Source organism: Erpetoichthys calabaricus, chromosome 17 (assembly GCF_900747795.2).
Source record: "Erpetoichthys calabaricus chromosome 17, fErpCal1.3, whole genome shotgun sequence".
In the NCBI taxonomy this organism is placed as follows: Eukaryota; Metazoa; Chordata; class Cladistia; order Polypteriformes; family Polypteridae; genus Erpetoichthys; species Erpetoichthys calabaricus.
Window position 1 is genome coordinate 86,433,080 of NC_041410.2, and position 25,622 is coordinate 86,458,701.

Below are 25,622 nucleotides of genomic sequence, written 5' to 3' on the forward strand. Positions count from 1 at the left end.
ACCTTGACTAACAGAACCATGAATATATTCCCTTCTTCATGTTTGGACCATCCTACCTTACTGTTTTAAGTAAATATACTTGTCTTTAATTTGCACGTTATCAGCTGTATGCTAAAGATGCTCTTGCATATCCATATCCATAAAACCTTTGTTTGAACAAAGAATTGCTAGCACCTCTGTCATCCATCCATCCATCCATTTTCCAACCCGCTGAATCCGAACACAGGGTCGCGGGGGTCTGCTGGAGCCAATCCCAGCCAACACAGGGCACAAGGCAGGAAACAATCCCGGGCAGGGTGCCAACCCACCACAGGACACACACAAACACACCCACACACCAAGCACACACTAGGGCCAATTTAGAATCACCTGTCATTATAATGCCAATATGACATCTTGCTTGACATTCTCCAGAGGCGTCTTTGGTAAATTAATTTCTCATTTACTTTATGGAGTCCCGAGAACCTTTGAATTCTATTGATGAAGTGGAACTCCGGAGGAGTTTGGGATGAAGAATTTTTCCCTATCACCTGTTCTGCATGTGCATCCAATACTTGAACGTTTTTGAGTTTGTTGGATGAATTATCCATCCATCCATCCATTTTCCAACCCGCTGAATCCAAACACAGGGTCACGGGGGTCTGCTGGAGCCAATCCCAGCCAACACAGGGCACAAGGCAGGAACCAATCCAGGGCAGGGTGCCAACCCACCGCAGGTTGGATGAATTAATGAAAACTAAAACGTAATTTGGCATGATGTATTTTGCTCTTTTATACAAAGGATCATGGTCAGTTTTAAATTTAAACTGACAGAAAATCCATGCGGTAGTATTAATGGATAGGGTACAGATCGACGGGTTTACACTACAGTAGCAAAAGTCGACAAGGAATGACAGGTTGTCATCACAGCTGAAGAAGCAAATTTGGAATGTGAATTAATCTATATTAATAATTTGTCTTTGGTAAAAGCTTTGCTATTATCCTAAGACACAAGTGAAATGTACATTTATCATTAGCTTCAAGTGTGAAGCAATTCGACTTAGAGAGGCGGGGACAACATTTATTTCATAAAGTCTTGTATGAGATTTCACACTTCTAAATAGTGGCTGTTGTTTGAACTACGACTGCCGTGTAAGGCAATGCGCGCAGTCATTTTCTCGTTTTTGGATTCTTCCTATTCCCGTATTAATCGTCACCCCCCTATAACGAGTAATGGTTCGTTCTCTCGAGGGCCATAGAGATGACTGAGCGGGACAGAGGTGAAAGGTGAAGAAGACTTGAAGAAGATAAGTTGTTGGATTGATGCTGCTTGTCTTGTGAGTGTTCGCTGGTTGTACTTTGTGGAGTGTTTTGCTTTAAGTTGACTTGAGTTGTAAATGAAAGTAAAAATGATACGGGGTCGAAAGCGGAGAGCTTGTGATACTACGTCAGTTCTTTTAAGCTCTGGGTGTAGTTTACTAGGTTTTTGTTCCTTTTCGGTGCATGTTTACCACATAACGCAGTGTCGAGATTTCTGCTCGACCTTTGAAATGTTGTTTAATCGAGCACTTCAAATTATTCTTCTGTTAGGAAAACGTATAGGAATTTGGATCGTTTGGTCTCCTGTTAACCAGAAAGGGTGTTGAAAGATGTTTTTTTTTATGGCTGTAAACAACCTTGGTCGTTTTCGGTTGGTAAAACTTTTTTACATGATACGGTTACAGTTAAAGGAACTGAAATGACGCTTGCTATATGTTGTCCCCGTAATAAGAAAAGCTGCATTGCTAAATTGTTTCGCTGGCAAAGCTTGCATATACAGTATATCCGTGTGTACGTTGGTTTCATGTCGCTCTTCAAGGGCATGTTGTCCAGGTGCGAGGCTTAGTTATCTTGTCCTGGGTGGGGAAAGTGAGAGCAAGTTAGTGAGCTATAAATACACCTAACGGAGTTGATAATGTGTTCTAAAAAAAAAAAAAAAAATAACCAAAGTTGCTTTCTTTAAGAAGCCAAGCGAATGACATTTCACTGCCTAATATGAAAAGGAAAAAAACGGTGTGAAGGCGATTCTAAGTTAAGTTTACCATTTATCGGATAACTGAAAATTGGAGTCAATGAGTGGATAACTAAGTTATGGAAGTCAATAATTAGCAAAAACGTGCAAAAACTTCGGTAATGACAAAGTTTTGAATGGCTGTTGACATTGGATTTTAAACTCGGAATAAATTAAACTGTTAAAAGAGTGCATAGAAATATATTTATTAATTGTTAATTTTTTTCCAAAATTGACAATAGGTGATACTTTATTTGTCCCCAGCAGGAAATTTGGCTTTTTACAGAAGCTTAATGAGAAGTCGAGAAAAATGACACCCTTTATTGGCTAACTAAAAACATATTTTAACTGTGTTGGCTTAGTGATTGAGACTTTTTAAAGGGGTACAGTTCTGGGAGGCTGGGTTTTAGATCAGTCCTGACCAGGTGAGTGTCCATGGAATTTGGATGATTCTTAACAATTTTTTTCCAAGGTTCCACTTTCCACATTCCATGGTGCAACACCCTACCACTGCAGACTGTACCTGTAATAAATAAATGTCATGTTTTTATCCAAAGTGGCAGCATTTGAAGATTAGGGATTTAAAGTGTTTTGTTCAGGATCATCTAGGGACTTTGGGGTGGTGGTTTACAGCCCAATGCCTTAATTTTCCTGGTTTATGCATAATTCCCTCTGTGTGAAACTGTGAAGAAGCACTTTTGTTAGGCCCACTCCATTTGGCTGCAGTGGAATTCATGTTGAGGCTCTTTGTTCAACGTGAGGTGTGGTAAACTCTTTTCTCTCACTTTCCATTTTGTTAAACCAATAACAGGTTTGTTCAGTTACTACTGCCATTGATTGTAGCACCTCTGACAAACACTGAATAGGTTATTTCATGATGAATCAGCAAAATTGGCTAGGAGAATTCAATAGTATTTATAGTCACATGCTTAAATGGTTATGCCACTGAGTTTATGACCCCAGATAGGCAGCAGCCCTCAAGCTTATATGATCAAATTTGCATTTTAACAGTAGGGCTTTTTAAATTTGTTTTATTTCATTCTTGATCTTATAAAAAAAAAAATAAAGCTTTTTTTCTGTAATCTACACATTTTCCAAAAGAATAACAATTAATACTAAGCACTTTTAATTCTGGGCAGCACGGTGGCACACTGGTAGTGCTGCTGCCTTTCATTAAGGAGACCTGGGTTCGCTTCCCGGGTCCACCCTGTGTGGAGTTTGCATGTTCTCCCCATGTCTGCTTTCCTCCGAGTGCTCTGGTTTCCTCCCACGGTACAAAGACATGCTGGTTAGGTGCTTTGGCGATGCTAATTGTCCCTAGTGTGTGCTTGGTGTGATGGGCTGGCTGGGATTTCTCCAGCAGACCCCCGTGACCCTATTTTAGGAAATAGCGAGTTGGACACTGACTGACTATTAATTCTTTTAGTTTTACTGTTTACTTGGCTGACCTATTTTTGGTACCCACCTAGCTCTATGTCCATCTGAATCCGTAAAAGAATAATAAAGGAATCTGTCATAATTAAACTTCTGTCTATCCTTTTTTTTTTCTCTCTCAAGTCATTTTGCTCTCTACAGACTCGGAGGCTAGCTGTAGTGTATCGTACAAGGAAAGGAACAATACAAGCCAGGATGACAGTCCTGCATTTGATGCAATTGCACACATCCAAGCCCGTTACCCATCTGAGTCCAGTTTAGAATCGCCATCTGCCCAGCCTGTGTGACTTTAAAATTTGAGAGAATACAGAAGTACTTACGGAAAGATCAGACAGGCATGGGACAATTTAAAAAATGTCAAAGAGAGACTGAGCTAGGAGGTCAACCCAGGAGTGTCAGTTAAACATAATCACACCTTTAACACTGTATCTGTCTGGCTGCATTCTTGTTTCTCCATTCCTTGCACATTTTTTTGTATGCAGTTCTATTGATTCTCTCTGTATAGTGTTGTTTGAAACATTGTATAGCTGACATTTCCATTTATTTTTTTCTTTTAACTTTTCTCATTGTTTTAGAGAGTTCAGACATGGTTCTGAATGAAAAGGTGTGGGGCACAAATAAAACTTTAATCTGACAATTGTTTTATTCTTAGGTTTATAGTAAGGTTTATAAGTGTGCTGTTTTGTCCTTCCCTTTTTCTTTCCTTATGCAGTTACCAATACACTTCCATACACTGTCCACATTCCACTTCTCTACCATTTTTCATAGCCTCTTTTTTTTTTGTGGCCTGTGGTGAACTGAAACATATCCTGCAGCACTGCATGCAAGCAGGATTCAGCTCTGAAGGGAACCCCTTTAGGCAACTCATGACTACAGCCACACTATCTGACCCAAGGCCGCATGTTTTTCATTCATTCGTTTTCTGATGTTACTTTTTACAGTACAGGATTATAGGGAACCCAAGCTTGTCCAAGCACAAGGCGGGACCCTGCCATAGACAGGTGAAATTTTAGTCAGTCTCTAACCTTCTTAATCCTAGGTAGAACTACAGAGTCAGAACCCATCCTGGCAGCACTGAGGGCAAGGCAGGAAGAACCCTGACCGAAGTCCACACACAGTCTCTCGCACTCTGCATTTGCCCATTTGGATTTATATGAGAAAATATTCTATGCTTTATTTCTATAAAGAAAAAGATTGTATTTTTATGCTGGGTACAATAAGTATTACTGCTTGAAAACTGCTAGATTTAAAATTGCAGCATTTTTCAAGTTTTTTTGTAAATGGGATAATCAGAAAGAGAACACTGCCATTACATGTAACTTGTGTGAAAGTGTAAGGGAGTGACATGCCATCCAGATTTAGTAACTGCCTTTCAGCTGCTGTTACTAAGATCTCCTTAAACTTTCTTTCACTCTGAACAGGAAAAAAACTGGTTCCAAAACCAGATACTGTAGATGGGGGACATGCAAATGACCTTAGTCTGAATTTACTTAAAACGTCAACCCTAATCTGAATAAGTGGATTAAAAATGAACTGATTAATTTCCATAAGGAAAACATCAGCTAGCACACCCATCCATCCATCCATTTTCCAACCCGCCGAATCCGAACACAGGGTCACGGGGGTCTGCTGGAGCCAATCCCAGCCAACACAGGGCACAAGGCAGGGAACCAATCCTGGGCAGGGTGCCAACCCACCGCAGGACACACACAAACACACCCACACACCAAGCACACACTAGGGCCAATTTAGAATCGCCAATCCACCTAACCTGCATTTCTTTGGACTGTGGGAGGAAACCGGAGTGCCCGGAGGAAACCCACGCAGACACGGGGAGAACATGCAAACTCCACGCAGGGAGGACCCGGGAAGCGAACCCGGGTCCCCAGGTCTCCCAACTGCGAGGCAGCAGCGCTACCCACTGCGCCACCGTGCCGCCCTCAGCTAGCACACTTACTATGAAAAAGCAAGCATTGAATATTTGAAATATCTTGTGACAACTCTAAAATAAAAGTGATTCATAAATTTGTATTATAAGTGGTCCTCCACACTCTTGGCTGTTTTTGTTAAACTTGAGCAGAGCATAAATAGTAGGCCCATCATAATAAAACATGATTGAATCTCTCAAAGGATCTCCTTCCATCTCCTTGGTTTCATAGGTCTTGTTTGAAAACCTTTCGAAAAGCAGTATAAAATACAAACAAAATACTGAAATCAAATATTGTTTGTTCCTCCTTGTGCACCTATGTACTAAGTGGATACTAGATTGAAATTAATGTTTAAACATTTATATTGGTAAGATGCTTATCTATGTTTTTCTTATCAGTATAGTATAATTTCCTTTTGAATTCATGGAATGAGTACCTTAATTTAACAGTGCATTATAGCCTGAGGTCTCACAGTTGCTTAGCAACACAATGTCATTAAATGAGAAGATCTGTGTTTCACACTCTCCACGTCTATTCATTTATTCTAACCCACTTTTTAAGGTTAAGAGTCTCAGGGTGCCGATGCCTAACTTGGCAGGTCTTTAATGAGCAATAAGAGTTCACATTGTCACAGGTATAGTGTTTTTAGTGATATAAACAGGTTTGTTTTGTACAGTTGTTTTTTGTTCATCTTATTTTGCAGCTAGGTACTATGTTTGTAATTCATATTACCTGCTCATTTCTAGTATTCACTATGGAGTCATGTTATATTTTTTTCTGTTAAAATAATTTCATTAATTAGGCACAGCAAGGTGGTGCGGTGTTTGCTTTATGGACTTGGTTTCAAAATCTAGTCCATAGTTTCTGTTATCCTTAAATTTTGTATTTTTGTTTTGTTCAGTATTTTAATAAAATGCTTGTTAATGGACACTTCTAAACTGGCCCTGTATAACTGAATTTTGGGACTTGTAAATTGGCACACAGTCCAGAAATTGTTCCTGTTCTGTACCGTCAGGATATACACCTTTTATAATATAGCTGACTGGATTAAAGTCATAAATACCTCATATATAATATATATGTCTTCTGTCAATACTGTATGTTGTTTGTCAGAAGTGGGGCTTAATGGCGAAGACACAGACTATAAATATAGTACAGTAAGTTTTTACTGCTTCTTTCCACAGTTCTTGCTTGCTCTGCTATCCTCAAAGTCAATTAAACTAATGAGACTCCAGTTTTAGACTTTGTAGACCTATTGAAACAGTTAGTATTTGGAAGTCATTTTGGTTAAAAAACATGTGCCATTTAAACAAAGACAGCATGGTCATTTCAGCAATTAGCATGTGATTGCGTGTGGACTATTGTGGAATAAATTAGCCAGCTGCTGTAAACCATAGTTCAGCAGGGCAGCATTTCATTGAAAATCAATCCTTTATATTGGGTTGTGTCTAGTTAAGCCTTCTGTACAGCAGTAAGTTTCCACAATGTAATTACTGTATGTTTTTCAATTGAAGGCAGACACAAATAGGTCCAGCACAGTGATGCAGTCATTAGCTTATGGCAAGTGAGTGAAAATGTGTGTGACTCTGCTCTTTGAGAAAGCAAACAAGTTAAGTGTTTTGTTCCAAACTTGTAACAAGTGTTCCCATGTTAGACTCTGACTCTTCATTAACCTGAGACTAATTTAAAATGTTCAATTTCGAAAAGGTGTTCTTTTTTTGTTTTATGTGATATCAAAATCACAATGTTAACAATGTAGAATGTGATATATCATCATAATGAATGCTTCACTGAAGGAAAATTTTCAGATCTGGATTTGTAGATGCAAAGTCATGATGAATGAGCATTGCTTCATTTCCTGAAGTGCTGCAGGCACTAACTTATGTTGCAACCTGCATGAACCGTTTTAAGTGCTTCCTTCACTCATTGTTTTAATGTTCAGCTTAAACCTTCAGATGATGCCATATTGGTCTTTATTTTTCTGGACTGGCCTTCATTACACCTAGTGTTACATTAGTTGAATGTTGAAGCTTGTATTCCCTTTTATTACTGCTCTATATATTGGGATGTAATGTGAAATTAAAGCTTCAGTTGATGGATGCAACAGGTCTGTTTCAGCTAAAATATCACCTCCCTCTTAGAAGTAAAGCAAAGTGACATCCTTTATTGGCTAATGGAGTAGATTACAATATGCAAGCTTTCAAGGCAGCTCAGGCCCCTTCTTCAGGCCTGCTGTAAAAGGTCTCGCTTTGCTTCACTTTTTATTGAATCCATAAATGGATCACATAGTACATCACTCTGTAACTACCTCCCCCTTAGAATTATCACTGGTACTTCCTGGCTTTCCGTAAAAGTTACATGACAGGGTATAATCACTGTTTCATGAGAGAATAACATTAATTTAAAAGATTGATCACATTTATTTGAAATAATACCAGAATGAGTTCAGTGCAACATATGACAGGTTTGAACTGACTTAATTTGTGCAGTGTTGATGAATTAATGATTAGATTGCAGGGGTGTTGAACTCCAGTCCTGGAGTGCTGCAGCGGCTGCAGGTTTTCATTCTAACCATCATCTTAATTAGTGACCAGTTTTTGCTGCTAATTACTTCTTTTAATTATCTTGACTTAGGCCTCTTAGTTGTGTTTTTTTTTTCCTTAATTAGCGGCCAAACAATGATGAGACATGAAACAAGCGGCCACATGACCAGCTCACCTGTGCCCATTACACAATATCTGAAAACAGAGAAAGGTGGAGGTCTCAGTAAGGCTGATCTCTCAGGTCATCAAAACATCTTGATGGTATTCTTAGGAAAAAACATAAAATCATACGTTTTGGAAATGTCTGCTGTGGCAGAATGAATAATTAAATAACGGGTTTAATTAACAGCAAGCATTGGCTTCTCATTAAGAAACTGGTTGGAGTTTGAAGTCCCAGTTTAGATGGTCATCTGTTAGCTTGTTTCACATCTCATTTCTATTTGGCTGTCATTTAATGAGGAAACAAATCAATTCAGAGGACTGAATCCTTAAAAACAAGGGCTTTTAAAATGAAGGAAAAAAAGTGAATTATCAGTGAAAACTGGTCACTGATTAGGAAGAGGGTTGGAATGAAAACCTGTAGCCACTGCGGCCCTCCAGGCCTGGAGTTCGACACCTGTGGATTAGAGTATTCATTCAGGAGTGACTGAAGGAAAAGTGCAAGATTTTTTTTTTTTTTTTTTTTTTTTTTACAAGGTGTTGGGGTTATCAGATGTAGTTTGGCCCAGCCTAAAGACTATTTGCTTTTTAAGAATGTGCATCCATATCTATTTGATGATCTCCTTTGATTAACATTTGAGACAGCAGATGGCATGATATGTTGCAGCATTGCATTCTATAGCTGGTCACATCAGCGGATTGCCAGGGTTGGTTTGAGCTTATACAGATGGTACTGTTTTCCAGAAGGATAGTACATGTCCACAGTTGACTGTCATGGGCAGGGAATACCTGCATAATATGAGCATTCAGCATATGTTTCATGGAGAAACAATGCTTTGCTAAATGGTACATCATTCTTTAAGGCTCTATTGTTTGATATATAGCTGCTTGTATCATGATCCACTGCAGCTTCTCCTAATGTTACTCATCTGCAGTAGTTAGTTGTTTCCTAAATATCTATAATGTGGGTACTAACAAATTGTTTTGATATAGTCCCACAGTTAGTCATGGTTGTTGTGGAAAATGATTTGAACATTCAGCCTTGTGTCTCTCAACAGCTTATGCTGCTTGACCATCCTGCCTAAGCATAAACATGCATACTCTTGCACTGATAAAATTTTAATACTTCCAGTTGGCTTTGTAGCATGGAGTAAATTTAATATCAGTTACTTTACCCTTTGCAAGTCAAAATTTGGTAAGTTGTCATTCGTTAGCTTCAGCTGACGTTTTAGCTCTTGTGCAATAAACTAAAAATAAGCAACTTTTACGCAATCAGCTGTCCTCAGCCCATTAAATTAAGTCAGCATTGTGTAATATGTGGCAATAAAAATACACCCCAAAAATCTACTTTGTATTCAAGAATATGTTAAATATGATATAGAAAACAAAAGATAATCAGTGGACAGCTGCATAGAACTGAGGTACTTTCCTCAGAGGTCATCCATTTTTAAAGGTCACTTTTTCATTTCAGTTCTGTTTTGTATATCTGTACAGTAATCCCTCCTCCATCGCGGGGGTTGCGTTCCAGAGCCACCCGCGAAATAAGAAAATCCGCGAAGTACAAACCATATGTTTATATGGTTATTTTTATATTGTCATGCTTGGGTCACAGATTTGCGCAGAAACACAGGAGGTTGTAGAGAGACAGGAACGTTATTCAAACACTGCAAACAAACATTTGTCTCTTTTTCAAAAGTTTAAACTGTGCTCCATGACAAGACAGAGATGACAGTTCTGTCTCACAATTAAAAGAATGCAAACATATCTTCCTCTTCAAAGGAGTGTGCGTCAGGAGCAGAGACTGTCATAAAGACAGAGAAAGCAAACAAATCAATAGGGCTGTTTGGCTTTTAAGTATGCGAAGCACCGCGGCACAAAGCTGTTGAAGGCGGCAGCTTACACCCCCTCCGTCAGGAGCAGACAGAGAGAGAGAGACAGAGAAAAACAAACAATCAAAAATCAATACGTGCCCTTCGAGCTTTTAAGTATGCGAAGCACCGTGCAGCATGTCGCTTCACTAAGCAGCTGCACAGAAGGTAGCAACGTGAAGATAATCTTTCAGCATTTTTAGACGAGCGTCCGTATCGTCTAGGTGTGCGAACAGCCCCCCTGCTCACACCCCCTACGTCAGGATCAGAGAAAGCGCAAGAGAGAGAAAGAGAAAAGTAAGTTGGGTTTCTTCTTAGCCATCTGCCAATAGCGTCCCTTGTATGAAATCAACTGGGCAAACCAACTGAGGAAGCATGTACCAGAAATTAAAAGACCCATTGTCCTCAGAAATCCGCGAACCAGCAAAAAATCCGCGATATATATTTAAATATGCTTACATATAAAATCCGCGATAGAGTGAAGCCGCGAAAGGCGAAGCGCGATATAGCGAAGGATCACTGTATATCATTATTCCCACTTAACCATTAAATATGATTAAGAGTATAAACAATAAATTAATTACAAAAAACTTTCATTCTGATTATACAAATTTACATTCTTTTTATATGTACATAATACAGCATATATTATACTTTGATTAAACTTTAGCTACCTTTTCCTTCTATTTCTGACCCGTTGGTTTCCTGCTCATGTTTTTAACATACTTGTAATTGATTCCTTCTGGATAATAAATACGGGATATCTCAAACAGATTAAAACCGTTTTAAGACGTCAATCTCTCGCGATGGACGAGATGAACTCGTGCTTTCACAATAGCACCCTTCAGTGTAAGTGACTAGCTGTAGCATTTTGCTAGGTGTGAAAGAGTTAGCTATTTAAAAAAAAAAAAAATGACGTGAACTATTAGAGAGAAAGGGGCGGAGGTTTAGGCTTTTTATTTCAATGAACACTGTTCAAAAATGTACAAAATCTATAATTTTGATTCAGATTATATTTTCACACACATTGATGTGGAATATATTTTATCAGTGGTTGATTTCCATCCATTATATAAAAATTATAACTGAAAGGTTCCACTCCCAATCCTTCCTCATATTACCTATGTGTCAAACTAGTAAAATCTGGAGATGCAATCCATGTTAAGATAGGAAAGTCTCAAACTTGACTATAGTAAAAGGAATGTATTGATGAAATAGAAGGCACAATTGTTTAAGGGCTGCAGCCATATTGCCAAAAGATTTTCAGGTAAAGTCCTTTCCAAATGTTTTAAATTGTGTGAATGACTAAGATTATAGTGAGTTGAATTTCTAGGTTTGTAACAGTTTTTTTGATGATTCTGCATCCTACAGAACAGTGTGGTTGTTTGAGGTAGGTGAAGCTATGGTGATTTAATGGCTACACCTCCCTTCTTCCTTAATTCAGATTTGTTTACTTTGCATTTTTATCAGTTTCTCATTTGGCTTTATTATCTGAATTTAAACAATTGTAAAGTACTTTAACCTTTATAAATTAACCATTCTGCAATGTTCCTGGTGTAATACGGCAGAGGTGAGGGAGAGGCAGGCTTTTATTACATAAGAGTGTAGAGTAGCTTTTCCTCTGAGGCTGACTAAGCAACTAGCATAGCCATAAGGAGTGAGAAAAATTGGAAGTTTTGTTAAGTGTATGGGTCTCTCTAGAAAGGTGTTTGTATTTTGAAGTTGTTTTCACATTTAATTCTGTTTTGTTAAATCAACCATAATAATTTGATAAATTTATTCTTAATCATAGATTATAATTCCTGCATCACTGAGGAGTAGATATAAAGATGGCTGGCTCTTTCCTTCAAACTTCAAGGCTATTGCTTCAGAGCTGCTCAGGAACTCCGAGCTTCCATGTGTGCAAGTTACATATGACTAGCAGTATGGCAGCAAAAGAGCACTACAAAGTTCTAGTAGTTGGTGGTGGAAGTGGTGGAATTTCAATGAGTGCACGAATGAAGAGGAAAGTTGGAGCCGGAAATGTTGCAGTCATAGAGCCAAGTGAGGTGAGTGTTTGTTTTGTTACTGTTTCATTTTTATGTGCTTTTGTGTTGACTGAACCTTTTTGGTGTATTGCATTCATTTCAGTTTTTTTCAAAACACGTAGCCACCCCTGACTTTGTTGTATCTAATCTGATATTGTTAAGATACTGGAATGGATGGGTTATTAGACAGAGAGAAGGTGTACTTGAGATTGCTAACCTCGTATTCTATAAAGTCATAGATGTCACTGTTTTGTTGCATCCAATTGTAAAGCATTACTCAGACATGAACCCTTTTTTAACATTAATTCCTACTTCTCTGTGCATAATACATCTATTTATAAATATGACTTAAAACATCATCAGATTTTCACTCAAGTCCTAAAAGTAGATAAAGAGAAACCAGTTAAACAAATGAGACAAAAATATTATACATGGTAATTTATTTATTAAGGGGAATTATCAAATATTACATATTTGTGAGTGGCAAAAGTATGTGAACCTTTGCTTTCAGTATCTGGTGTGACGCCCCTTTGCAGCAATAACTGCAACTAAACGTTTCCGGTAACTGTTGATCAGTCCTGCACACCGGCTTGGAAGAATTTTAGCCAATTCCTCCGTACAGAACAGCTTCAGCTCTGGGATGTTGGTGGGTTTCCTCACATTAACTGCTCGCTTCAGGTCCTTCCACAACATTTCCATTGGATTAAGGTCAGGACTTTGACTTGGCCATTCCAAAACATTAACTTTATTCTTCTTTACCCATTCTTTGGTAAAACGACTTGTGTGCTTAGGGTCGTTGTCTTGCTGCATCACCCACCTTCTCTTGAGATTCAGTTCATGGACTGATATCCTGACATTTTCCTTTATAATTCAGAATTCATTGTTCCATCAATGAAGGCAAGCCGTCCTGGCCCACATGCAGCAAAACAGGCCCAAACCATGATACTACCACCACCATGCTTCACAGATGGGATAAGGTTCTTATGCTGGAATGCAGTGTTTTCCTTTCTCCAAACATAATGCTTTTCATTTAAACCAAAAAGTTCTATTTTTGTTCCGTCCGTCCACAAAACATTCTTCCAATAGCCTTCTGGTTTGTCCACGTGATCTTTAGCAAACTGCAGACAAGCAGCAATGTTTTTTTTGGAGAGCAGTGGCTTTCTCCTTGCAACCCTGCCATGCACACCATTGTTGTTCAGTGTTCTCCTGAAGGTGGACTCATGAACATGAACATTAGCCAATGTGAGAGAGGCCTTCTGTTGCTTAGAAGTTACCCTGGGATCCTTTGTGACCCCGCCGACTATTACACGCCTTGCTCTTAGAGTGATCTTTGTTGGTCGACCACTCCTGGGGAGGGTAACAATGGTCTTGAATTTCCTCCATTTGTACACAGTCTGTGTGACTGTGGATTGGTGGAGTCCAAACTCTTTAGAGATGATTTTGTAACCTTTTCCAGCCTGATGAGCATCAACAACTCTTTTTCTGAGGTCCTCAGAAATCTCCTTTGTTCGTGCCGTGATACACTTCCACAAACGTGTTGTGAAGAGCAGACTTTGTTAGATCCTTGTTCTTTAAGTAACACAGGGTGCCCACTCACACCTGATTGTCATCCCATTGATTGAAAACACCTGACTCTAATTTCACCTTCAAACTAACTGCTAATCCTAGAGGTTCACATACTTTTGCCACTCACAAATATGTAATATTCGATCATTTTCCTCAATTAATAAATGACCAAGTATAATATTTTTGTTTCATGTGTTTAACTGGTTTCTCTTTATCTGCTTTTAGGACTTGAATGAAAATCTGATGATGTTTTAGGTCATATTTATGCAGAAATATAGTAAAATTCTAAAGGGTTCACAAACTTTCAAGCAACAACTGTATGTACTTGTATTTTTGTTTTTGCAAGTTTCATTTTTCTGTTTAAATTATGCTTTTCTTTACCACATGATGTAAAAAAACATTGTTCAACTATCTTTCTTACTGCATTCCATATCATAGAGGATGTAGTCAGATGTTTTTTCATAGGATGCAGCTGTACATGCAAGAAAATGTGAGACAAATGATTACAAGGATGTATGCTTTTTCACATGCTTGGTTACCTTCTATAGCAAACAAAGTAATCTTCAGGTGTGAAACTTTACATCTGACCTAGAAAGTCTGACCCAGTTAAAGGTATAATTGGGTAGTCTTTAAAAATATGTTTTAAGAGTCCACTCTGATGTAGGCCAGGCTTTCAGACACCAAAATGTAATGTAGAGTATGGATGTTGCCCAGCAACCACTTCTACAGAGAAGCCCGAGTATGGCCGTCTTCATACAGTGCATCTCATCACTCAATCTGTGTTTTTCTTTTTGTTGAGAAGAACTACTCCAATGTACAAAAGCTTAAATATATTAATACTAAATACTAACCATATTTTTTTTTTTCTGATAATAGTTAACAACAGAAAAAATGTTAAAGGTTGTTTCCCTGCTGAAAAGGAACGAATATTAGAGAGACAGTTTTGGCTGTATAGCCTAAATCAGATGTGCCTGATAAGTACCAGTGTAGTGTATATAAGAAGAGTGAATAATTATTTAAAAAAAAAAAAAAAAAAGTAAGTTTTGCTACCAAATAAACATGTTTTATGCTTTTAGAAACATTATTACCAGCCACTCTGGACTTTGGTTGGAGCTGGTGCAAAAAGTATCAGTTCATCAGAAAGGTCCACCTCCAGTGTCATTCCATCGGGTGTGAAGTGGATTCGATCCAGAGTGCAAGAGTTTAACCCAGACAAGAATTGTGTTCGCACAGACAAAGGCAGTGAGGTATCAGTATTTTACTTTATTTTATTACGTCTTGCCATCATTAAGTAGATGCAGCCAGCAGATGAGGCACCCATGTTTTGAGAGACTTGCTTGATGAGTAGAGAATACTCATACTTGGCCAAATTAAGGGTTAGTTTTTTGATGTTGGAGGAAAATCGAGTACTGCACATTAATGTAAATAAATTTAATGCATCTGGAAGCAGGCCTTTGTTGAAAGAGGCACAATGTCCTAATACGTTATCTGCATGGTAACTACTTAATGACACCGCTCTTATCTGCTAATGAATAGTGCTTATCTTGCTTCCTGTGGGCTGCAGTTCATTTTTCTTATGATTGATAGATGAAGCTATGAGAGCATAGACACAAAGCTGAAGAGTACATAAACTTAAAACATATAGACACAGAACACAGCTTCCTTTCTGTTTTGTTGCCTTCCTTGCAATAGTAGTTTCATGAATTTTATTGTAGCAAAATTAAATAAAGTTACTTATTGGCTTTTCAAGGAGAAGTAAAAATCATTTTTCTTTTTTTTTTTTTGGTTTGGTGTATTTGCTTTTACTTCACTTAAAAATGTATTCTTTGTTTCCATACCATGAGAGTAATGAATTCACTGTCATAATCTTCTTTATTTATTTATCTGGTTTGTACAATGCTATATAATGTATACCCTGCCGTTCTTCCTTATATTCTGCAAGCGCCTTGAGCATGGGAAAGGCGCTATATAAATAAAATGTATTATTATTATTAATGAACAGTATGCTTATATTGTTGTTTCTGAATTAACTTGAAATGTGTAAAAGTGGAGGTGACACATGAACGGTTTCTGTTATTTGTCTGTCATTCAATTTTTTGTAGGGTATCGTGTTTTGGTAATAGGCTTCAACCGTTTGGATTGCAAGTTTAGAAATATAGAAAAAGAAAAAAAAGGCACTATTGATTCAGAACCATTGAATATCCTTGCTGTTTTCCTGTGTTCACTGTCTGTTTTAAGATTGGACTATGTATGTGTTAAAATTGGGCAATTCGAAGAAGCAAAGCAGCTGTACGTAGTACTTTTTATTTGTACCCTTCTCATACAAATTTATTTTCTTTTTCCTAGATATCGTATGAGTACCTGATTGTTGCACTTGGATTGCAGCTGCATTATGAAAAGGTAAAATGCCCTATTCTGTGATCTGTAGTGTCCATTTGTAGTGTCCTTTCTCTGAGCAGGCTCTTCCTAGTAGGGCACAGAAGTTTTGATGTAAGGTAGTAATGCTTACTAATGATAACAATGTTGAGTGCCAATCTGTTCATATTGATTACAAATGAAAGTAAGAATGTCACTCACTGTACTTTGTACATACTGGTATATTGCCCTATGAACCTATGAATGTAGATTATTGCTTTCAGTGCAGTGACACTGCTTGAACACAAGGTGGCAGCAAAGCTTTACCTTGCACTAACAGCAGGAACATTTTTGCCTTTTATTTTTCTGTTGCCTTCTAGAAGTACGACTGCTTTTCATGAATGTTGTCTTTATTTATATGCAGAGTTAAATTAGTAGCAGCCATTTAAGTACATTTTTGTATGTGTATTTATTTTATGTGGTTTATATAGTAAAGCATTAAATGCACAACTAAGATCCCAAGATGTCGATGTCTAGAATTGTTTACCAGCTAATATTTTAGTGCACCCACTACATGTAAAGCACACCATACAACTGTAAATCTCAGACATTGAATGTCTCAAAGTAGTAGATATATGTGAAGTTTTGTGCAAGCCTATTGAAAACTTGCCTGCAGCCGCTTCTGGTTAAGATTTTACATTAAGATAATACATTGCTTGCAGTACTTGATATCAGTTGTCCATACTGACACTATTTTCTTCGTGTCCACTGTGCCTTTTTGTTACTTTTTCTACACATGCCTTCCAATTACCTATGTCAGTATTCAAAGATTGTTTGCCAACTTTGCTTGATGGTATGCCAGTTACAGATTATTTTTGAACATCTCTTATATATAAAAAGAAAAACACCTTAATTGAAAAGATATTTACAAATTCAAAATATATTTGTTTAAATGTAAAATACAGAATATTTTAACGTTTTTGGAAAACGAGAAAACATCCATCTATCCACTTTCTCAACTTGTTCCTTCATTATTGAATAGCTCGGTACAGGACAGATGCCCTAGATGGATTGATCGTTTAGTGGTGAACACACTGTTGTGTTCTTGATCACTTGGTCACACTTAGTTAATCTTAATGTTTCCAGTAAACCTGACATGCATGCATTTAGTATAAAAAAAATAATTGGACTAGCCTGGGAGAACCTCCGGTAAAAGCAGGGGGAATATTCAATCTCCACGTAAACAGTGACCAGAATAGTATTCATTTCCCTGGAGCTGGGATGCAACAACATAAACATCTGTGCCAAGAAGATGTTCCATGTAAAATTCTGATTAATCTCATTAAAGTACTCTGTGTAGATCTACAGATATTCAAGAGATGCTTGTTTCTGTCAAAGTATGTTGCAGCATGTCCGTTGTGATTGTTTCCACCATTGCAGTGATGCCTTCTCAGCAAAGGTCCACATTATTACATTTTTTTCAATAAATTCATTGATGTTAGGATCAGGCCATCTTTCAGGATATTAGTTCACCTTTTCCAAGTCATTTACTTTGATGTTTGTTTTTCATAGCTCTGTGATTATATTGTGTTAATTCTGTATTTTTTGCTGGTGTAAACTAAGTAAGGTTAGGATTGTGATGTATTTAACATTGTTAAATAATGTCAAAGTACGGGGACACTTGTATTGGTTAAGAATGGCGAGAAGGAAGGCTTTGAAAGCTTTTGCCTATCATAACATAAACTGTGGTAGTTGTGTGTTCACTAAAAAGATGGAATAAATTCTGTGAATGTTGTTTTAGTTCCCAGCTTGCAGTTCAGACCAAAAGCCTGCTCTTTAAGAGTTTGTCCAGATCTGAATCAGTGTGATATAACAGCCTTGAGCCACATCATATAGCATTTTAATGGCCGTTCCTATTTTACCTGTTATCCCATGCTCATTCCCAGTCCCCTGTGTTTTCCCTCCTAATGGTTTGAAGGAAATCTTTTTGAATTTTTTTTCTTAACTTGATGCAGTGTAAGCATGAGTTTGCAAAAAAAAAAAAAAAGTAATTGCATTTGTTGAAGATTGACTGAAAAAAATTTTTAATTTTTATGTTTTGAGTTTTTTGTTTTTATATTTTATCCACTATAGAGCATAATACAGTATATATACTTGCACCCCTTTTGTTTTCCATTTGAACCTCTTTACAAGTTCATTCTGGATGTCAGTAACCTAAAAAAGACGTTACTTTTTTTATCTATATCATCTAGTTCTCAGTTTCCTTTAACTCCCCACTAGATGGCAGCTACGTTTTTGAGATTTGAGTGGCAGGCTCTGTACTTAAGAAACTAAAAGAGGAGAAACCTGAGCCAGGGGCACAGGCCATGCAAAGTGTGGTCCATTATATATACATGCACAAGCAGGAGGTCAAAAAAGCAGCTGTTTTTAAATGCACAATTGGATTTCATTGGCCGTATGTCAAGTCTTTTTTCTACATTAGGCACTCAGATTTGATCCTATTCGAACTGGATAATATTTTTGCTGTGCAGGCTCATTTATGAATGCCATCTTGTTACTGATTTTAAAGTAAAAACTTTTGCATGTGCACTGCAGCATAATCAGATTTATTCAGAAGGTAAATGTGTATTATTTGTTTACAACTGGATTCTACCCATCATAGTTTAAATGCACCTATGGAAACTTCTCTTGGATTTGCTGATTATATACAAAGCATTGAAATCAGATAATTCTTTTCATAATTCTTGATTACATTTTTTTAACTGTTTTACATTAGTTATTCAAACAATTTTATTTAAGACTTTTCAGTATGGGCACTGTCTTAAGGCAAAGTTGGCAATAAACAGAAAATCACGCAAATACATGAAGCGTTTAAAAGTTGTTACCTAATCAGTCTTAGGCCACTCGTTGGTTAGTGCTGCCTTCCTACAATTCCATGAAGCAAGAATTCTAGCTCATTCACACTGTGTGTGTAACATGCACATTCTCACATTGTGTTCGTAGGAATTTTTCTCCTGCGGTGGGCTGGCACCCAGCTCGGGGTTTGTTTATTGCCTTGCGCCCTGTGTTGGCTGGGATTGGCTTCAGCAGAACCTTGTGACCCTGTAGTTAGGATATATAGCGGGTTGGATGATGGATGGATGGAATTTTTCTCACTCAAAGTTGATGATAAAGTGTAAATTTACCTGTTGTGAGGGTTGATGTGTATATGAATGAGGGTGCCCTACAATCAAAAGGCAACTTGTGTAAGTTTTGCTACTTCTTTTATATGGAGAGCAGCTAAGAAATGTTCCTGCTGTTCTAGTTCTTGGATTGTATTAGGTATGTTTAGTAAATAGATGGAGGCAATTTCATAAAAATGATTTACACTATGTTCTATGGCCCCCATAGTCTGGTCAGCTTTTGTTCCATCTGAAATACTGTTTAATGAAATTGATTAGGTAGCTTTTGAACAGTCATTCATGGCGTGAAATGCATGTCAATATCATAGATGCCCAGGCCACAGGTAGGCCTTCTGTTGTCATTTTACATTTTTTTGCTTGTCAGTTGTTCTAACAATTGAAAGTCATTTGTTTTTGTTTTTTGGTTAGCTGACTACTTATTGCATTTCAAGAAGAATGAAAACAGACTTAATTATTTTATTCACTTTTTTTTTTTTTTTTTCCTCATACAAAAGAAATGCTGGCTGAGCTAGAGATATACATTTAACACAAAAGACTTTTCATTTTTTATATATATAATATATCTTCAATACTCTAAACTCTTCCCAGTTTGCTTAACAGCCATATTATTTCATAAATGTCAGAAACCTTTAGGCATGAACTTTCAAAAATTTAAGTGGGCTATTGAGGGATGTGCAATGAAATCCCCACTATTTCCACTATGAAGAAATCTCTTGTTATAACTATGGAAGGGAGAGGAGTTAATGCTTAGAACTTGGAAGAGATAAATGGAAGTAATTTTGACAAGTGAAGTTTGAATTTCCACCTTGGTTTAAAGTTTAAAATCAGACACCCCTTTGAAAAATGTTTTTTAGGGGTTTGTATATATGTGACCACAAATAATATGGAATAATCAATTACATCCATATGTCTGTTTTCCAAACTCGCTTTATTCTGAGCAAAGTTTCAGGGAAGCAGGACTCCAGTCCATAGCAGGGTGACCATACAGACGCACACAAACACTCGGATCAATTTAACATTGGCAGTCTACCTAACCTGCATGACTGTGAGAGAAACCTGAAACACCCAGACGGAAAATATGCAAACTCCACACAGGGAGTGCTCCAGACATGAACCACAGGCTCCTTGTTGCACGCAGCAGAGCTACTGCTGCACCACCTATAAACAATTCCATATTTCTTCATTTGTTGTGCTTAAAAATGAACTTGCACACATTTACATTATGAATCTATGCTTGAGATTCTATCAGGAACTGAGGCTTACAAGTCAACACCTTAATTAGTAGGCAGGTCTCATTTGAACCATATCGCTTCTGAAAACTGAATTTTATTTTTCTGTACCACCTTACTACTTAATGATAGATTAACAGATTTGCAGTGTTGAATAGCATAAAATTTTCAAACCCACTGTTGGAAAGACAAGTTTCAAGGTCATGTTATGTGTTAGTTAGATCTTGGAATTAAGAATCTCAGTGCACTCTGTACTTGTGACAATATTGACGCAATGAGCCTATGTAGTTAGGTTAAATCTGACTAAAATACAGTATTCGCTAAATAAAAAGTAATACAAATTATCTTGTCATTTTTAATTTGTTCTAGAGATTTGTGTTTTAAGGAAGTGTTAATATCTGAGGCATGCCTTTCTGAGCAGTTTTGTACATTAAGGGTTGTCTTGAAGAAAAAACGTTGTGATTGTTAGATATGGTTCTGTTTCCTTTATATCCATCCATTTCTTTCAGTGCACATGTGCAGGAGACGGGGGCAATAGGCACCACACAAGAAGCAGGTCAAGATGGGGTACCCGTCTACAGGTCACAGTCATTCATCACAGGCTACTTTAGGTTCACCAGTCAAGCCTAACATGGTATGTCTTTAGAATGTGGGAGGAAACTCATGTGAACCCATAAGAGCTTAATTTCTAATCTGTAGAGTCGGTTGCTGAGCTGGTATCTCAATGCACTACTAGTCGTAACAAATAAAATCCTTTTGGATACAACTATCTACTTCACTAAAGACTGACATTTTTTATGATTAAGTGTCAAAAACTGTTGTAAAGCATCAGAAATTGGAAACTGAATGCAGATTGAGACAATGTATGAGTTGAAACTGCCATAGGTATGGATGTGGTGCTTCATAGTTTCTTAGGGTGTGTGCAGTACAGTGAAATTCTTAGTTGCATGTTCTAATATCAGTGAATATTACAGCCCTGCCTCAAAATTTGCCTTGGGTACGGGTGGGTTTGTGTTGAACTATATCGCAGGTAATTTTCAGTACCTACTCAAAACAATAGTTTAAATGTCTGTCTGTTCTTAATCTTTGATTACACTTAAAGTCCCCACTTGCGTTATAAAGGATTACTACCTATTGTTGATTCCCAGTTTTAAAACCATACCCAAATGTCCACAAAAGCTACTGAAGCCCCTTGACTTATTGCCTCTTGGAACCCTGATCTTGTATTTGTAAACTGGAAATTATTTTTTTCGATACCTTGTGTCTGTGAGAGAAGGTAGAAATAATAAAACGGTGTGTTTTGTGTATAATCTCACTATATACATTTAATTAACATGAGCTGGGTGGTTAGAGGTGATTTAATGATTTGTTTGGTAACCTTTTTTATGACACTTATTCATGTGTGTGAGTGATCATTTACAGAAACCATTTCTTTAAAATGTCCTATAATGTATCAGTATGTTCCCATTCCCACAAACAATGTTGGTTAGGCATTTAATTTTCTAGGTTTTGTAGAAGACAATCATTATCTCCTGCACTGGTCCATTTTAGGCAACAGCCCTAAAGCACAATTGTGTGAAATTTGCTTTTCAAAGTGGTGCACTTTCACTTTGCCCAGCCTAACCATGAACTTAGCTTAAGGCCATAAATGCGGTTAACTGGAAGGGAGGTTTCTGTTTATCATGGTAAATCCGTTTTTAACTTAAAAATGCTTCTTTTTCCATTTTTTTTTTAATCTGCCATATTTTTTTCTGTGCCAACAGATTAAAGGATTACCTGAAGGTTTTAAGTATCCAAAGATTGGTTCCAATTACTCTGTCCAGACAGTAGATAAAACGTGGAATGCCTTGAAGAACTTTAAAGAAGGCAATGCCATCTTTACATTTCCCAACACGCCTGTGAAATGTGCTGGGGCACCTCAGAAAATCATGTACCTCTCAGATGCCTACTTACGAAAGGTGAGAAAGAAATTCTATGGTTGGAAATGTCACAGCTCTGAACATGAAGAAAATGCATTATTTATATTTCAAGAATTATTCTTAATAAATATGCTTTTGACAGTATGACTCAGTCAATCGGGTGATTTACAAAGCAAAGTGGCTTAATTGCTCATATTATGTTTGTGTGTTATTGCATTAAAATACATGGCTTAATAGTTCATATTATGTTTGTGTGTTATTGCATTAAAATACATTAGTAGCCCTAAAAATAAGGGGAACCGAGTAAACAATAATGTGAAAAATATAAAAAAAATAAATAGTGGTGGTGGTACATAAGATTTCATTGGGTCATAAAGGTGCCTGCGTTTCAGGTACTGAAGATACAGAGCTTCTTTTGGATTTGTTACTCTCTTTGCCTGTTTTCAGTTGAAATTAGGTTTTTTTTTGTGTTCTGCTCTTCACGGAGTACAGACTCTAAAAGCACTAAGAAAAGCTTGCAGCTGTAATGTAATGACATAAATAATTAAACCTTACTTTATTATGCAAATTACATTGAACTCTAAGTAAAACCAAGCCGATTTCAGTCTGACTAACTTCAATTTATGATAGTATAAGTCCATTAATATTATACCCGAGATAGTGCCAGTAGGCAACAGAGGTGAGGAAAACAATTTCTAGTAAACAGCTTTTTGGTAGAGAATGCATCTGTGGCAGGTCAATTTTAAACAGATGACATTGCAATCGAGTTGGACCAAGTCACAGTTCTAGTAACCAAGGCTAGTAGGCCTCCCAGTCCCTCCTGGATATTCTAAAATCAAAGTATGACCTGTATAGTCTAATAAGATGATTAAATTATTTATTTGTTCCAAGGGGGAAACTGTTTTTAATATACAGAAGCTCAATAATAAATAAATATTGTAACAAACAACAACCTCTCTCAAATACACACCAGAATTACTATAAAGAAAGAAAAATTCTGACTGATTAAAGTTAAAAACAGCAGTCACAGTGAGGCGTTACATTTGCTGTAGGTATGAAGGACTTCCAGTAGCATTTCTTGACATATTTCTGCTGAATGTGTTTGCTGAAAGTACTTAATGATAGTGTGCAAAGAGAGAGAATGTGCAGCATTGTTCATAATAGCCACTAATTTTGTTTTCTTTGATATTCTCTACTAACTCTGTAACTGAGCCTGCCTTCTTAAAACACTTGTTGTTTCAGTGGGTCTCTCTAGAAGTAACGTTGCCACCTCAGCACACCACAGAAAAGAAAATTTCATTAGCCATCACAGAGATATAGAAGATGTAAAGGATGTCAAGTACCCACATTAAAAGAATGTAGTCTCCTAAGCAATAAGAACTTGCTCTGCCCTTTCTTATATAGCACCTCTGTTATGAGCCCAGTCCAACCTGTCATTGATGTGGACCACTAAGTACTTGCAGCAGTGCACCACATCCACTACCAGAGTAGTGACAGGGTGAAAAGGCTCTGTGGTGCGGCAAAAGTCAATAACCAATTCCTTGGTTTTTCTGCTGTTTATTTCTCTTTTCCCTACTTGCTATGAAAATGTTTCTGGGATTTCATCCGCACCTGCCACATTGTTCTATGGTATATTCTTTGATTTTTGACTTTATTTTCATTAATGTGTTTCTCATGCAGTATAATATTTCATGTAGATTTGTCAAGTCTGCCACCTTCAGAGATTTTCCATATATTCAGTCTCTATATCTCTTCTTCTTAAAACAACAAATTGCCCTCCTTATTCTTTATCCCTTGCATTGCTTCATCTCGTTGACTTTTTTGTTGAAGATAGGACTGGTTTTTTTTTTTAACCAAAGGCCAGGCATAGATCCTTAAACTCATTATACTAATCTACTGTAACAGTATTTTATTCTCACCACTTCATTTTTTCCCTCACATCTCTAATACTTTATCCCAAGCATCTTACAAATTATTAGTGAGTAGTTCTTGTAGTTGGTATGAATCATTCATTGTCACACAGTAAGTTAGTGGTTCGCTCTGAACTACGGAGGTTTAACCACTAATAGGCGAGACAGAAACACTTTAAAGTGCCTTTTCTGTAATGGCTATCTACAATACTGGAAGGTTAAAGGGCATTCTGCAGGTGAGGCGCTGAGTGCTGTGTAGTGAACCTGTGACCTAGTGCTATTCAGTCCAACTTAAATCTAATATAGAATTGTACATAGAGTGGCCTACTGGCTACCTGTCATATTTGGCCTTGTTGAATCTCAGAAAGCTGGGACAGAACAGCCCATAACCCAACCTCCCTTTATTCTACATGCTGTATGTGTTAATTTTGATTCTGTGCCGTCTGAGGCTTGTCTCATTTTCTTCCACTCATTACAGACTGGGAAAAGGGCCAAAGCCAACATCATATACAACACTTCTTTGCCAGTGTTGTTTGGAATCAAGAAGTATGCTGACTCCCTGTGGAAGATTGTGAAGAGTCGGGACCTGAATGTCAATTTCAGACATAACCTCATTGAGGTTCGACCGGACAAACAGGAGGCTGTGTTTGAGAAACTAGACAACCCTGGAGAAACTGTGGTTTTCGAGGTTTGTGCATGGTAATGGATTGCTTTAAGCTAGTGTGGCGGGATGTTTTTGGACTGTGTTTTAAAACAATCTTAAACCTTTCATTAAAAAAGAAAACCATTTCCACAAATATTTTTGCAACACGTGGAGGAGGAGGATGAGGAGGAGGCTTGGTTCTTCTTCCTGTCTATGTAAACAATGACTCACCTTCCTAAAGACTGAAATTGAAAATGTTTGCCAGAAACTTTGGGCATTTTGGTTAATAAAAAAATTACACTTTATTCTTTTGGTGATAAAATCCTCTTCACTTACTAATCCTTTTAAAGACATTTTGATCCCGAGTTACTGCTCTTGTATATCCAGTAATGTAATGAGCTGAAAGATTAGTAACTTTCTAATGGTTGCTAAAATTGTTAAACCTGCTTGATTATAATAAGCTCAGTGTGCAGTTGATACAGCTTGAAGAACCAAGGGGCCTAGCCCTAACCCTGAAAAACAGCCCCAGACAATTATCGTCCCTTCACCAAATTTTACAGTAGGAACTCTACATCCCTGAAGGTAGCATTCTACTAGCAACTTCTAAACCCAGGTTCATCCATCAGAATGCCAGATAGTAAAGCGTAATTCATCCCTCAACAGAACACATGATCACTGCTCCAGAGTGCAATGGCAGTATCCTTTACACCACCCCAACCGACACATTGCATTGCTCATAGTGATCTTAGGCTTGTGTACAGCTGTTTGGTCATGGAAACCCATTTTATGAAGCTTCCGAAACAAAGTTCTTGTGCTGCTGTTGCTTCTAG

The 25,622-nt window shown here is 37.4% G+C and overlaps 1 protein-coding gene across 1 annotated transcript in view; it reads left to right on the top strand.

Annotated features, from left to right (window-relative positions):
* The first annotated feature begins 1,152 nt into the window (after positions 1 to 1,152).
* sqor (sulfide quinone oxidoreductase) overlaps positions 1,153 to 25,622 on the top strand; it is a 45,717-nt gene continuing 21,247 nt past the window's right edge. The window contains exons 1-6 of the mRNA XM_028823848.2: positions 1,153 to 1,316; positions 11,754 to 12,009; positions 14,631 to 14,801; positions 15,901 to 15,954; positions 22,084 to 22,278; positions 24,628 to 24,837. Coding sequence (XP_028679681.1) covers positions 11,791 to 12,009; positions 14,631 to 14,801; positions 15,901 to 15,954; positions 22,084 to 22,278; positions 24,628 to 24,837 — 849 coding nt within the window. The 5' untranslated portion in view covers positions 1,153 to 1,316; positions 11,754 to 11,790. The remainder of the gene's footprint in view (positions 1,317 to 11,753; positions 12,010 to 14,630; positions 14,802 to 15,900; positions 15,955 to 22,083; positions 22,279 to 24,627; positions 24,838 to 25,622) is intronic.